At 43.1% G+C, this 13241-nt stretch overlaps 1 protein-coding gene across 3 annotated transcripts in view; it reads left to right on the forward strand.

The window, feature by feature from the left end:
• Window positions 1-13241, forward strand: part of LOC148010001 (serine/threonine-protein kinase STY46-like) — a 120018-nt gene that overhangs the window by 85041 nt on the left and 21736 nt on the right. For all 3 annotated transcript variants that reach the window (XM_087672706.1, XM_087672705.1, XM_087672707.1), the window contains 2 exons: window positions 1589-1669; window positions 1885-1935. In XM_087672706.1, the coding sequence (XP_087528832.1) occupies window positions 1589-1669; window positions 1885-1935 (132 nt within the window). The remainder of the gene's footprint in view (window positions 1-1588; window positions 1670-1884; window positions 1936-13241) is intronic.

Genomic DNA, 13241 nt, shown 5'->3' on the forward strand with positions numbered 1-13241 from the left:
AGAGTTGGCATCTTAGACTAACAATCCACACCATTAGTGTGCAGATGTGTTAGCCCTTAGGTGTAGAGTCCAAGTGTGTTGATTACGCAATGATGTGCACAATAGGTCTTGAAGTTCTATAAATAGGACTAGATTGCCTTAACCTTAGTGTTCCCCTAGCGCATTTGGACTAGGTCACTTTCATAATCACTATGACCAAAGTTGCTCTAGTGCTTATTTGAATGTCCAAGGATGTAACACTTATTCCCTTATGAATGATTTCTCTCCTAAGCAATATCCTTATGGATGACATGGGGAAAATGGTTCTTCAATGATGGTATCGATTCTAAGTTGCCTCTGCCTTGAGGTAGTTCTTCCACTTGGTTAAATACTTCGGATACATGGTTGGATGGAATTATTTAGTCCCATAGTCAAGAACCAATTTGGGTTTGAGTGAAATGTAATGGTCAGTATCTTCTAGTTGCGAGACCTCCTCAATAGGGATGATTAGTTGACCTTGTCCAAGTGTTCTTTCAAATAGCTCTCGTGTAAGACTGGGTGAGTTGAGATGTGTGGAGGTCTTGGTCAGCTAGGGATAAGGCATTTTGTGGGTTTGGATATTGACTGTGTCCTGTCAACATCAGGTCTGCATGAGTTAGTACAAGCAAAGATGGGAGTTCCACTGGTTGTAGCTGATGTTCTTTTCTAGGCAATGACCTTACTACATAGGCTATGGATCCTCACCAATATAGATATCCTAAATTTGCATGGAGTGAGTTTACAGGCTGAGGAGCTTACGTTTGTTGGTATAAATTTAATGTTGATACAAATTTCAGTGTTAAAGTATTGGCCTCTTCTAACGTACAGCACAAACAAGAACAACAGCCAATACAGAATGCTGCCTGAACTCTCACAAAGATCCTTAAGTCAGGCCACAAATTTCCTCAATCAGAAAATGACAGTGAACTGCAAATAAACTTCATGTGGTGGATCACCATTTTATTTCGGATCCCTTGTAAAAGGCATCTGAACATATCTAGCCCATTGTGTCTAATAAGAAGGAACATTTCAGAACACACTACACTTTGAACAGCTATGAAACGTGCTTCAATGCAACAGTTATCCAAAGTGGGAATAGTGAGGCAAGCCACATCTTCTACTCACTGTTGCTTAGCACAGGGAGCAAGGTTCCAAGGATGGCCTACTCCTGTACTGTGGAGGATACATTGTCTAAAGGAACAGGGAGGTCAGAGGTGTCATTCCTCCAACAGGCTAACATAAAAAATGAAAGAAGGGCTTGTACTTGTTTTCTTATTCATTGGCTTGTTTCTCCTAATCTTCATTTGCATATGGATGCTGTGGATCTAAGATGCTTCAAACAGAGTAAACTACTTATTCTATCTTCATGTTTAGAGGATCTGTCCCTAAACAATTCATCAAACTAGAATTTGTTGTCAAGCTAGCCCTACATGAATGTGGGATAGTGTTTCATCATTCCAGCTCTTAAATGTGTGTATCCCTTTTTCTCAGGAGGTGTAGTCCAGAAATCGCTTGTGATTTTCAAAGAGGCATGAGCTCATGAGATTAATATAGTGCCTTCTTTTTGAAGGTAATAAGTCACCTCCCATATGGGCATAAAGCAGATGTCTTCAGCTTTGGAATTGTGCTCTGGGAACTGCTAACGGGAAAGGTAAGACTAATCTGATTTTTCTCTTTTCTTCCCACAGCCCCAACACTCTCCCCTCCCCCCCAACAAAAAAGGAAAAAAAAAAAAAAAAGAGAAAAGGGTCTGCTTCCCCTTGTTCTTTCTTGCTACAGTTCAACTACACACTTAATTGGTGAATGAAGTACATCAGATATGGTGTGATAAAATTATTTTGGGTTGCTGGTGTTTTCTGTTTCCAGCTTCCATACGAGTCAATGAATCCCGTACAAGCGGCAATAGGAGTAAGACAGGTAGTTGAAGATATTTGTTGCGCATTTTAATCAACTTGAGCATTCCGAGGGTACATCTACTAATATAAGAAAAATAATTCAGCGCTTCTTAGCTCAAAATGTTTCAAAATAGGGACTGGTGCAAAAAATTAATGAATTAAATAGCATAGGGTCAAGCTGCCAGTATGATTAAAAGTCCTTATGAGATCCAGGATTGCTTCAATATTAGGGACAGGTGAATTGAGACTTTGTGAGAGATGTGCATCCACCTATTCTGCATGTGCAATTAACCCATTCTGAGAGGTACAAAAAAAAGGGTCTGGTACTGCAGCATCTTCCAGCACAAAAGCTGGACAAGCTCTCTTATATCCAGTTTCACAATGTCCATGCTGATCACTTGGTTCAGCTATGGAAAGCTTGAATCTGAGCTGACAAAAATCCAGCTATAGTTAAATGGTGAGAGTGCATCTATCCTCATCCCATATAGATCCATTACAATTGCAAACCATCATCTTGAAGATGCCTAGGCTGCATTCTGGCATGTGCATTGGTGCTCTTGAATGATACACTTTGCTATCTTGGTAGATTGCTCATGTCCCCTCCTTTCTTGGTTCTATAACCTTTGACATGTGCTCCTTCCAGTGTGTACTTGGGCAGGTGTGAGGTCCATAGTGACTATAACATGGGGGACTGGAGCTTGGACTTGAGGAACACAGTTTTGAATCATCCAGGAACAAGAAATGCATTCCTAATGGGTTGAATCTTCTTGCTATGATTCCCAACAAATGCTCCTTATAAGGAACATTGCTGTTCGAATCCCTTATTGGGAGGGGGCAGTCAGGGAATGGATAGGCCACACAGAAAATTTTCACATTTATGGAGCGTGCACAAAACCCTAGCTCCAGGAGTTCTGACTGTGTCTGAGTAAAGCAGCACTAGAGAACAGTAGAGGAAGAATTTTGAGGAATGCATTTAGGTGAAGATAACCAAGTCATAGGCCCTAATGATAAGCCCTAATATAGCTTCTGGCTTTATGTACTGTGAAATAGTAATATTTGGACTCCTGCAGATCTGTGCCTGTCTGAGAAAGAATGACCATGCTGGAGCGATGCATGATCAATATCAAGATATTAGGTGATGGAATGGAGCATCCTGATGTGTGAGAGATGCCTACAAGAGGGTTTTTGAAATGGTAAAGCCAAATGTGAGACATTAGTCCTCCATCAGATTTGGGTAGATGAGATAATAGAGGGATTCAAATTTGAAAGGGATGCTATCCTAAATCTTATACCATGCTGAAAATTGAAGTAACCTACAAACCAAAGTGGACACAGTTTGCAAGTATATGAGAGGGACTGAGCAAAATGAAGAGAATGAGAATGCTTGTTTAGTTATGTATTGAAGCCTCTTTTACAAACATTGAAACCATGACAGAGAAAGCATTATCTACCGAGTTCCAGTTAACTTGGTTCTCTTTTCCACTGTAATAGAGGTAATTCCTAGACTACTAAATTACATTGACTGGAACTTAGATAATTTAAACAGAAAAGAAAATTAACTACATGTTGGAGCCTAAGTACAAACAATGGCTCGATACAGAAGCTAGGATGGAAATTATACAAGTATAGAATTAGAGCATTGTGATTAAGGAAGCATCCAAGCTTCATCCCATGATGTCTTGCATGGGTTGTTCCAATAAAGATAGGCTGAAGCAGCAGGGTGGTGCTGCTTGTTGCTGCACCAAAGTTCCCTGGATCTTGTGATGGGATCTTGATTAGGGCCTTGGTCTGGCCAGTTGTGGGTGTTCTTCAAAGCTCTTCTGTTCCATCTTGGGAACATTCAATAGAGGGTAACATTGTGGGGAATGTGGTGTTCCTCCTGCCTGCCCTCGCCAAGTCCTCATTTTTGGTTCTTTTGGTGCTATGTGGATTCTGCTTGCTCACATGTCATCAGCGTTTATTTGTGGGGATAGTGGTGTTTCTCCTGTTTGTCCTGACCGAGTCATCGTTTTTGGGTCCTTTTGGCACCATTTGTCTCTTGTTTGCTCACACATCATCAGCCTTCTTGCTCTTTGTGCCAGCAAACTGGCTAAATTGTCTGCTAGCCTGGGCACTTCTCTATCTCTTACACACACACACACAGCCTTTCCACACATTTTTTCATAATAGGTAATTGTATGAATTATGAAACACTAAAAGATTGTAAGAGTACAAGATGCAGGATGGCTCTTGGCTCTAGGCCAGAGGAGATTGCCATATGCCAAGGAACTAAATAATATCTAACCAAAATATCGGCATGCTATAGAAGGTCAAGCTGTCATTGGAGAGGTCCCTTAAGTTTTGCAACATGCTATTGCGAGTGACCCAAATATGCCAACAACCCCAAAATCTGAAAAAGTGAAACATGATCTTCATATGAGGTTGTGGCAGACCATGATATTTATCTTTACCAAAAACCTGTGTGTGCGTGTGTGTGTAAGAATACAAAGGTGCCATGAGTGTGAATGAATATAGGACCGAGTGAGAGATACTTGATGCAGTTTGTGGTCAAAGTAGCCCAATAAAGAGTTCAATAGCTCACACACAGAAGCAATCATTAGGAGAAGGCAGAATGGAGCAACAATGAACTGAATGTGGTGAAGAATCACAAGAACTGACACATGAGACCCTCTTTAAAGGTGAAAACACAAGAACAAAACTGTGTAGGGATCAGATCAGCAAAAGGGCAGATTTTACCAGCGATGGGAGGAATCAGCCCACAAACAAAGGTGTAGGGGTTTGCAGCAGAATAGGCAACAAATAGGACAGCTTTTGCAACAACATATCCAACCTCCACTGTCAAGAACCCACCATATCTCATCCCTTCATTGTTCGCTTTGGTCACTTGTCCCATGTTGAGTCTACTAGATAAACTTGACTTAGATTGAGATATTGTGGGTCTTACCCTTCCTGGTGGTGTGTGAATTTTGTTGGTTTGTCAGTGGGTGACGACACTTCATATTTCTAAGGGCTGAGAAAAATAACGTAGCCAAAGCTATGGCTGGTTGGGCCTTGTTTGGGTTAGAATGGAAAGGCATTTGACTAATGTGGGAATGTAGGGCAAGAGTATTCCTAAAGGGATGATTATTAGACATCTTGGTTATGCCATTCGGGTGGATGTAGTACCTAGAATTTGTTGGGTTGGATGTCTCATCGTATAAGGGATAAATTTATATATTGGAAATCTCAAGGCTGGCCATGCTATAGACCTCTTGGATGTATGTATAGTAGAGATTTTCAAGGATTTTGACATAGATCCTCTACACTCAGTGGGAGATGGGGGAGGACATAGGGCAGCTCTTAGAGGACGAGGAGGAGGAGATAGGCCTTTCTATAAATGCTTGACATTATTGTGCACCAAATTGGTTGTTCACACAACCGTTGTGTTTGTGATGTACTTAGCTACTTCTCTAAGGTGTTATTTCTAGAATTATTTTTTCTTGGAAAAAATAGGTTGGCCACTCCATGGTCACCTTAGAGTGACACATTGTGTTATGATTATTATGATTTTTTGCCTCCTACCATTGCTACCTTAGGCTCAAATATATTTGGATGAATTCGTGTAGTGAATTTGATTTATACCATGGTAGAAACAGGGGAATCTTTAGGGTCAAACTTGGGTGTCTTGGGACAATCTCACTACTGGAAAGTGTATTGATGGGGCTGCTCTTTTGGACATCAAGGAATGGATGATGGCTGTTTGATTATTTCTCTTACATGGCATTTGTTTAGCGCAGGACCTTTAGGTGGATATTGTGAAAGCTTTAATTGAGGAGGTGGGGATCTTTGGTGCAATACATGTACATGTTCATGCCTCTTGATGGCATGGTCTGTATTTTTCTCAAATAATTAAGTAACCTAAGCCAATTTTATCATTGTATTGTCTTTTACTTGGCGCTCACCAAAATGCAAATAAAATGTCAATTCCTTACGAAGAGAATAGTTGGCCATTTTCAGATTGTTGCATTGGCTAGATAAATCATTGTTCAGAGACAAGTTAAATAGAAGTGCACAATTAGGTCTAAGGATGGTGGGAGATTCTATTATTGTTGCTATAGTTTCATGGAGTTTTGGAAACAGTGAAATAGAAACGCGTTTCAGAGTCATGAAATGGAATTTTGGCTAGAGGCCAAAACAAAGAAATGGATTTTATGCCAATTTCTAGGAATATTTTAATATTAAACATTATGAAGGGGTAATACCCCTTGTGCCAAGAACATGTTAGCAGTCATGTTTGTCATGCCTTGTCATCTCCTGCCTGTGAGCCTCAGTCTGAGTCAGACGAGGACTTTAGGAGCTCTGACTTTTCTATCACTTGTTTTGACGGAGGAGGTAGCTCATTCTAGAGCACTCAAATGTGCATTTCCCGGGGCAGTTTCTGCATTCTTCAGCCTGCCTCACCTGCCGGACATTGTCCACCCTTTCCGGGATTTTTCTGAGCATTCCTGGCATTTTTACCAGCAGTAAATGCTGGTCAGATCAGCATTAAATGCTGGTCGGACATATTTATGGCCTCAAATTTCAGGTCGGCCAGTTTGTGGGTTTTTTGGCTATTTATAGCCATTTCCCACTTGGCAGTCAGTTGTATTATCAACTTCCCTCCTTCTTTGGCAGGTGCACACTCCGACTCCGTCATCTTCCTCCGTCTTCGGTGCTGCCGTCATCATCAGCCTGATCTGGTGCCCTCACTGACGCTTTGGGCTGCGTGCAGGGACTGATCAGTCCATTTCAGTGTATTCAGCATTCATTTCAGTCAGTGCAGATTTTCTTTCTTCATTCTCTGCTTTCTCTCTCCTCTCCTCTGTGTTCGTGTTCTTCTTCCGTTGCGCACTCTCACATGGTATCATCGCCAAACTGAGAGCACGGAGGTCTTGATCGACTGGAGAGAGACCACACCTATCATCTGTTGCTGCCCCCCTTTTCTCCAATAGCCAGGCGGCCCCTCCAGGTGGTCTATAGATTTGCGTTTGCTGCATCAGCCCCTTCCAGAGGCTGCCACGTCATCAACCAGCCCCTGTTTCCTTGCGTTTTCAGCTGGGCGGCCTTCTTTTCAGCTGGGCGCCTCCACTATAGGCTGCGTTTTGCATCCAAGGTGGTCGTCTTCCCTCCTGGCGGCTCATCTCCAGCTAGCGCTTCTTTTCTTGGCTGCGTTTTGGTGCCGGGCAACTTTCCCTCCGGATTTTGTGCCCTACACAGCTGCGTTTTCACCTCCTGGTGATAGGCGACCTAATTTCCTGGAGTTTGGTGGTTCTTCTGGTGGTTAGTGACCCTTCTGGTGGTCATTCTTCGGCATTGGCACAGTTTTCTTTGGTGTTTGGTATTTTGCAGAATGGAAGATGTCTTCTCATCAGTTTACAGGCTTTGATGACTCAGATGATGAGCTTTTGTCTCGACATTCATCTGAACGGAGGCGTGATTTCTATCACGAGGACCGTCGTCCGGAGTCTATTCCTCGTTCTCGTCCCCCTTCTATTCATGTATCTCGGCGATCCCCTTCCAGTGGGCCGACGATGCAGCCTTTGGTACCCCCTGTACAGGTACCCGTACTTCCTCAGCTGCCCAAAGAGGACCGGTTGGATGGCTCCAACTTTTCTCTATGGTCCTGCAAGGTGGAGTGTATCTTGGACTCCTTTGATCTTTCGGAGCTTGTTTCTGTTCCTATTCCCCGGCCTATGGTGGATCCCGCAGATGGGACATCTATGGATCGTGCAGCCTTATGGGATCGGCTCAATTCTAGAGCCAGATCTTTCCTCTTTCTGAGTTTGCAGGATTCTGTCCTTGTTCATGTTCACAGGTTGAAGACTGCAGCGGACGTGTGGCAGAAGCTAGCGTCTCTCTATCAGCAGAAGACGTTTGCCCACCGGATATCTCTCAAAAAGAAGTTGCGGATGCTCGCTATTGATGATAGTCCTTCCATGAAGGACCACATCAACAGATTACAGGATATGAGGGATGAGCTTGCATCCCTTGGTCGGACGATATCTTCTGAAGACATGGCTATGATTCTTTTGACTCAACTGCCATCGCCTCGGTTTGATGTCTTCTACACCAGCCTTCTTACATCGAGGACCCGTGAGAAGCTTCTATGGGAGGAGCTATCCCCGCTTGTCTTGGAGCATGACGAGTGACTCAGAGAGGTCAGTGCTAGTGGATCCGACTCCACTAGAGCCTTTGTTGCAGGTTCGGGAGGACAGAAGAAGAAGAAGAAGTCAAAGGCTAAGAAGAAGGACAGTTCTTCAGGCTCTGACTCAGATTCAGAGAGACCGAAGTGCCCACACTGTGGGAAAGGGACACATCCTGAGGAGAAGTGCTGGAAGCAGTACCCTCACCTTCGTCCGGGAGCGAAGGGTGGATCTACATCGGAGCCTTCTTCTACCTCTACACCAGCTGTTATCCATGAGTCATTGTTCCTTCATATCCATGCTTTGGAGGAGGATCCTTCTTCCGTGGCTGCAGTGTCTTCTGCGCAGCCTTGGTTAGTGGACAGTGGTGCTTCGAGTCATATGACTCCCCGAGGTGATTTGTTACAGGATCTCCGTCCATCAGAGGGTTCAGTCACTGTTGGTGACATTTTATCGGTGCCTATTAGTGGTGTTGGCACATTGCCTTTGTTTACCGACCGACCTTCGAGCTCCTTTTCACAGGCCCTACATGTTCCGGATTTGGGCCTTCCCCTCCTCTCAGTTTATGGCCTTACGAGGCTTGACACACGAGTGATCTTCACCGAGCATGCTGTTGTTATTGAGGATTCTCTTATAGGAGCTGTCTTATCTATAGGTTGGCAAGAGAGCGGGCTTTACAGGCTCCATTCCCCTTCTTTGATGCAGGGTCCTCCGAGGCAGTCTATTGCTACACCCGTTCCCGCTTGTGCACCTTCTATTCCACAGTTTTTTTCCCATCCCCCACCTTCTCCTTCGGTGGTTCCCTCGTACCCCCCATTCCTTTCAGAGGGGGACGATCTCGGTGATGCAGCTGTGGATTCCCTGGCCCCTAGTGTTTTAGAGGGGGATTCCCAGGATCGTGAGGAGCTCCTTCAGTAGCAGTCTACATCGACGGACTTCATCGACCTTGGCATTCCTCTTGCCACCCCAGGATCCGTTTCTCCCTTGGCCTTCAGCCACATCCAGGATCTGAGAGGGGGTGTTAGCAGTCATGTTTGTCATGCCTTGTCATCTCCTGCCTGTGAGCCTCAGTCTGAGTCAGACGAGGACTTTAGGAGCTCTGACTTTTCTATCACTTGTTTTGACGGAGGAGGTAGCTCATTCTAGAGCACTCAGATGTGCATTTCCCGGGGCAGTTTCTGCATTCTTCAGCCTGCCTCACCTACCGGACATTGTCCACCCTTTCCGGGATTTTTCTGAGCATTCTTGGCATTTTTACCAGCATTAAATGCTGGTCAGATCAGCATTAAATGCTGGTCGGACATATTTATGGCCTCAAATTTCAGGTCGGCCAGTTTGTGGGTTTTTTGGCTATTTATAGCCATTTCCCACTTGGCAGTCAGTTGTATTATCAACTTCCCTCCTTCTTTGGCAGGTGCACACTCCGACTCCGTCATCTTCCTCCATCTTCGGTGCTGCCGTCATCATCATCCTGATCTGGTGCCCTCACTGACGCTTTGGGCTGAGTGCAGGGATTGATCAGTCCATTTCAGTGTATTCAGCATTCATTTCAGTCAGTGCAGATTTTCTTCCTTCATTCTCTGCTTTCTCTCTCCTCTCCTCTGTGTTCGTGTTCTTCCGTTGCGCACTCTCGCAGAACACCCTAATTCTTGAACAATATAGAGTATACATGCAACATCAGAAGAGATTTGATGAACATATATTTTACTACCAAAGGCTATAAAATCACAATATAGAGTATACATGCAATATCAGAAGATATTTGGTGAACATATATTTAACTATCAAAGGCTATAAAATCACAATACTGTGAGATAAGGAATCAGCTATGGAGGAGAGAGAAACGAGACAGTGATAGTGAGTGAGTTGAAGCAAGTGAGTGGAGTGTATTGACATAGCAAATGCATGTTTTAATTTAGCCTTAAATTAAGCAAATTTTTCGTCTGTAGGTCGAGTGAGCAGCATGTTGTCTACATAAAGAATGATAATCGGTATGTCTGGCCCTTCATTCTTAATGGACAAAGTGGGGGTAGTTGGAGTATTTTTGAATCCTTTGTTGGCCAAATAAGCATCAATTTTAGAACACCATCTAGGAGGAGCCTGTTTGAGATCATAAAGAGCTTTATGCAACTTGGATACCATGTGCTCTTTTCCCTTAACTACAAATCTCGGAGGTTGTGACACATACACTTCCTTGTATAAATCTCCATTCAAAAATGCTATCTTAATGTCCAATCGATGTACTTTCTAGCCATAATTTGTAGCCATAGCAATCACACATCTTAGCACACTCATATGGGATGTGGGAGCAAATGTTTCCTCATAGTCTATGTCCTTTTGCGCACAACCTTTTGCTATCAACCTTGCTCTGTACGTGTTAATAGTGCTATCAGCCTTGCATTTGAGTTTTGTGCCAATGGCCTTCTTACCACGTGGTAAATCCACAAGATTCCATCTAGAGTTAGTGGTAATAGTGTCTAACTCATCTTGTATGGTGTGCATCCAATATACATCTTTCTAAGCTTTGCCCATGAGCTTTTTCAAAGGAAATAGACTCATCATCATCCAATAGTGAGCTCATAAACACATGCTCATCATATTCATCTACTTCTGTAGAATCAGCCAAATGTGCCCCCTGCATCATGTGTTGCATGTCTAGCAGCCCTTCTAATGTGCTGAGGTAAAGGAGTATCCATTTTACTCTCTGGTAGAGTGCATAACAACCATCTAGGGATTGTTTTGGCTAAATTTACAGTAGACCTTTTATGCTGTATTGCCTTTTCCACTGCATGTGGTGAACCATCATGAAAACCTTGCTGTTTGGGAGCATGTGGTGCAACAATAGCTTCCTATATTATGTCTCTCCTGCCATTTATAGTAGGCACAGACTCCAAAGAAGGTGGCTAGAGACCCTCAAAGACATCACCAATGTCATGGGTGGATGGTATTTGAAATTGATCATGTGAAATTGCAACATTTTCAACAAATATGATATCCCTACTGACAAAAACATGTGAAAGTAGTCAACAAATATGCCATCAAGGTTCCCACGAAGCTCTTTTGGAACATGTGCATAGGCTATGTATCCAAACACTGGAAAGTAGTCAACTTTGGGTTTCTTTCCATGCCAACCTTTGAACGGTGTGATCATCTTCAATCCCTAAGTGGGTGCATGAGTTAGCACATGATTTGCACATTGAAGACCTTCTAGCCAAAACTTATGAAGCGGCTTCTTGCTTTTCAGCATAGAACGAGTCATCTCCATAAGTGTGTGATTTTTCCTTTCGGCAACATCATTTTGCTGAGGTGCCATTCTAAGAGTGGCGTGATGTGTAATGCCATGGTCAAGTAAATATGTCTCAGAAGCATGGGACATGTACTCCCCTCTCTATTCGTGTGAAGTGTTTGCATTGTCAAGCCAGTTTGAGCCTCAAGCTTTGCAACATGATCAGATTTTTCTTTCAGCCCATACACCCATGTATATCGAGAGTAGTCATCAATAAATGTGACCAGTAAAGATGATCCCCAAGGGCAGGAGTCCTCATGGGACCACAAACATGAGAGTGAATAAGCTGCATTTTTTGGACGGCATGCAATGTACCATCCTATTTAAAAACAAAGCTATGCATTTTTCTCAGAATACATCCCTCGCATGCATGAGGTGGCGTCTCCATAGAGGCAGTGCATTTTGCTCAGAATACATCCCTCGCATGAGGAGGTGGGGTCTCCATAGAGGCAGTGCATCTATCATTTGACACCTTTAAGGGATCATTAGACTCCCAAAACTCATATGCCCATAGTAGACATGCCATAGCTTTGCATTCCACATTGCGGGCAAAAGAGTAGTAACTACCAGAACATCATGAGATTGTCTATCATAGGTATCCAACAAAAAGAGACCCTTATATAGGGTGCCGGAGAGCCTAAGTGCATCATCCATCTCTTTGTGTCTCACAATGCATTTGTCATGCTCAAAGATGATCTAAAAGCCATCCTTGTTAAAAGCACAGATAGACAACAAGTTCTTTGTAATGCTTGGTGCAAATAAGACATCTAGAAGCATGAAATCAAAACCATTTGTAGCAGTAGTAATAGTGATTGTACCATTGCCACATAAATCATAATTGCTGCTCTTCGCACATGTAACACGCTTTCCAGCCAGGCTTGAATGCAAAGAGGTAAAGAGACACTTCCTAGAGGTGATGTGCTTTGATGCCCCTTGCCAAAATACCATGTGTGTTGCATTTCAGCATCACTAAATGTTGAATCAGCCATTGAAGAATCACAACTGCATGTGAGAAATGCATAGTCCTCCTCCACAAAGTTCGTTGAGGCATCACCACTAGTAGATTTGTTGGGGCTGATGTCTCCTGGATAGCCAAATTGGATTCCTTCTTATTCTCTATGGCCAATCTCTTTTAGCATTCATCAATATAGTGACTGGGCTTCTTGCAATAATGACATTTTCCCTTCTTCTTAGACTTTTCTATGTCTTGGGAAGCCTTATTTGATGGCTGTCGAGTGTTTGCCTTTTGCCAATTTTTTACATTTTGCTTGACTTTTTCTTTGCCTTAACACTTGGAAAGCATATTGACATCATCTAAACACGATGCAACATTCTTCCAAGTCTATTTCTCTTGCAGCAATAGGTCTTCCAACTTGACAAATGTAAGGGGCTGCTGCTCCTTCCCTCAAAGACTACTTCAAAGAGGTGTGGAAACCAAGATATAACTTAGGACAATTGTTTAGTGCGATGTTTACCAATTTGATATCTTGAATGACTTCATGAACATTGAATAGTTGTTCACACAAATCTTGTATGTAAGGTGATTTGTCATGGTATCACCTCCATACATTTTCATATTGGCTAGCTCTCTGTGGAGATAAGATATCTTGGCCTCATTGTGTGTTGCAAACATGCGCTCAAGCATATCCCAAGTAGATTTTGAGATCCTGCAAGACCGAATGTGTGGAATAATTTCCTTTAAGTGATAAAGCAATCAAAGAAAGTGCTTGTGCATTCTTGAGTCTCACTTCATTTGATCCTTGGTAGGAGGGGGAGGAGAGACAGCACAACATTAACACGTCCTCGAGCATTAGAGTGAGGTGTCTGAGGTGCAAGACCTCGTGGTCGCTGAAGATCACCTGTGATATAGTCCCACTTTGC

Source organism: Lygodium microphyllum, chromosome 30 (genome assembly GCF_053477565.2).
Source record: "Lygodium microphyllum isolate KBCC chromosome 30, Lygodium_microphyllum_v1.1.10, whole genome shotgun sequence".
Taxonomy (NCBI): domain Eukaryota; kingdom Viridiplantae; phylum Streptophyta; class Polypodiopsida; order Schizaeales; family Lygodiaceae; genus Lygodium; species Lygodium microphyllum.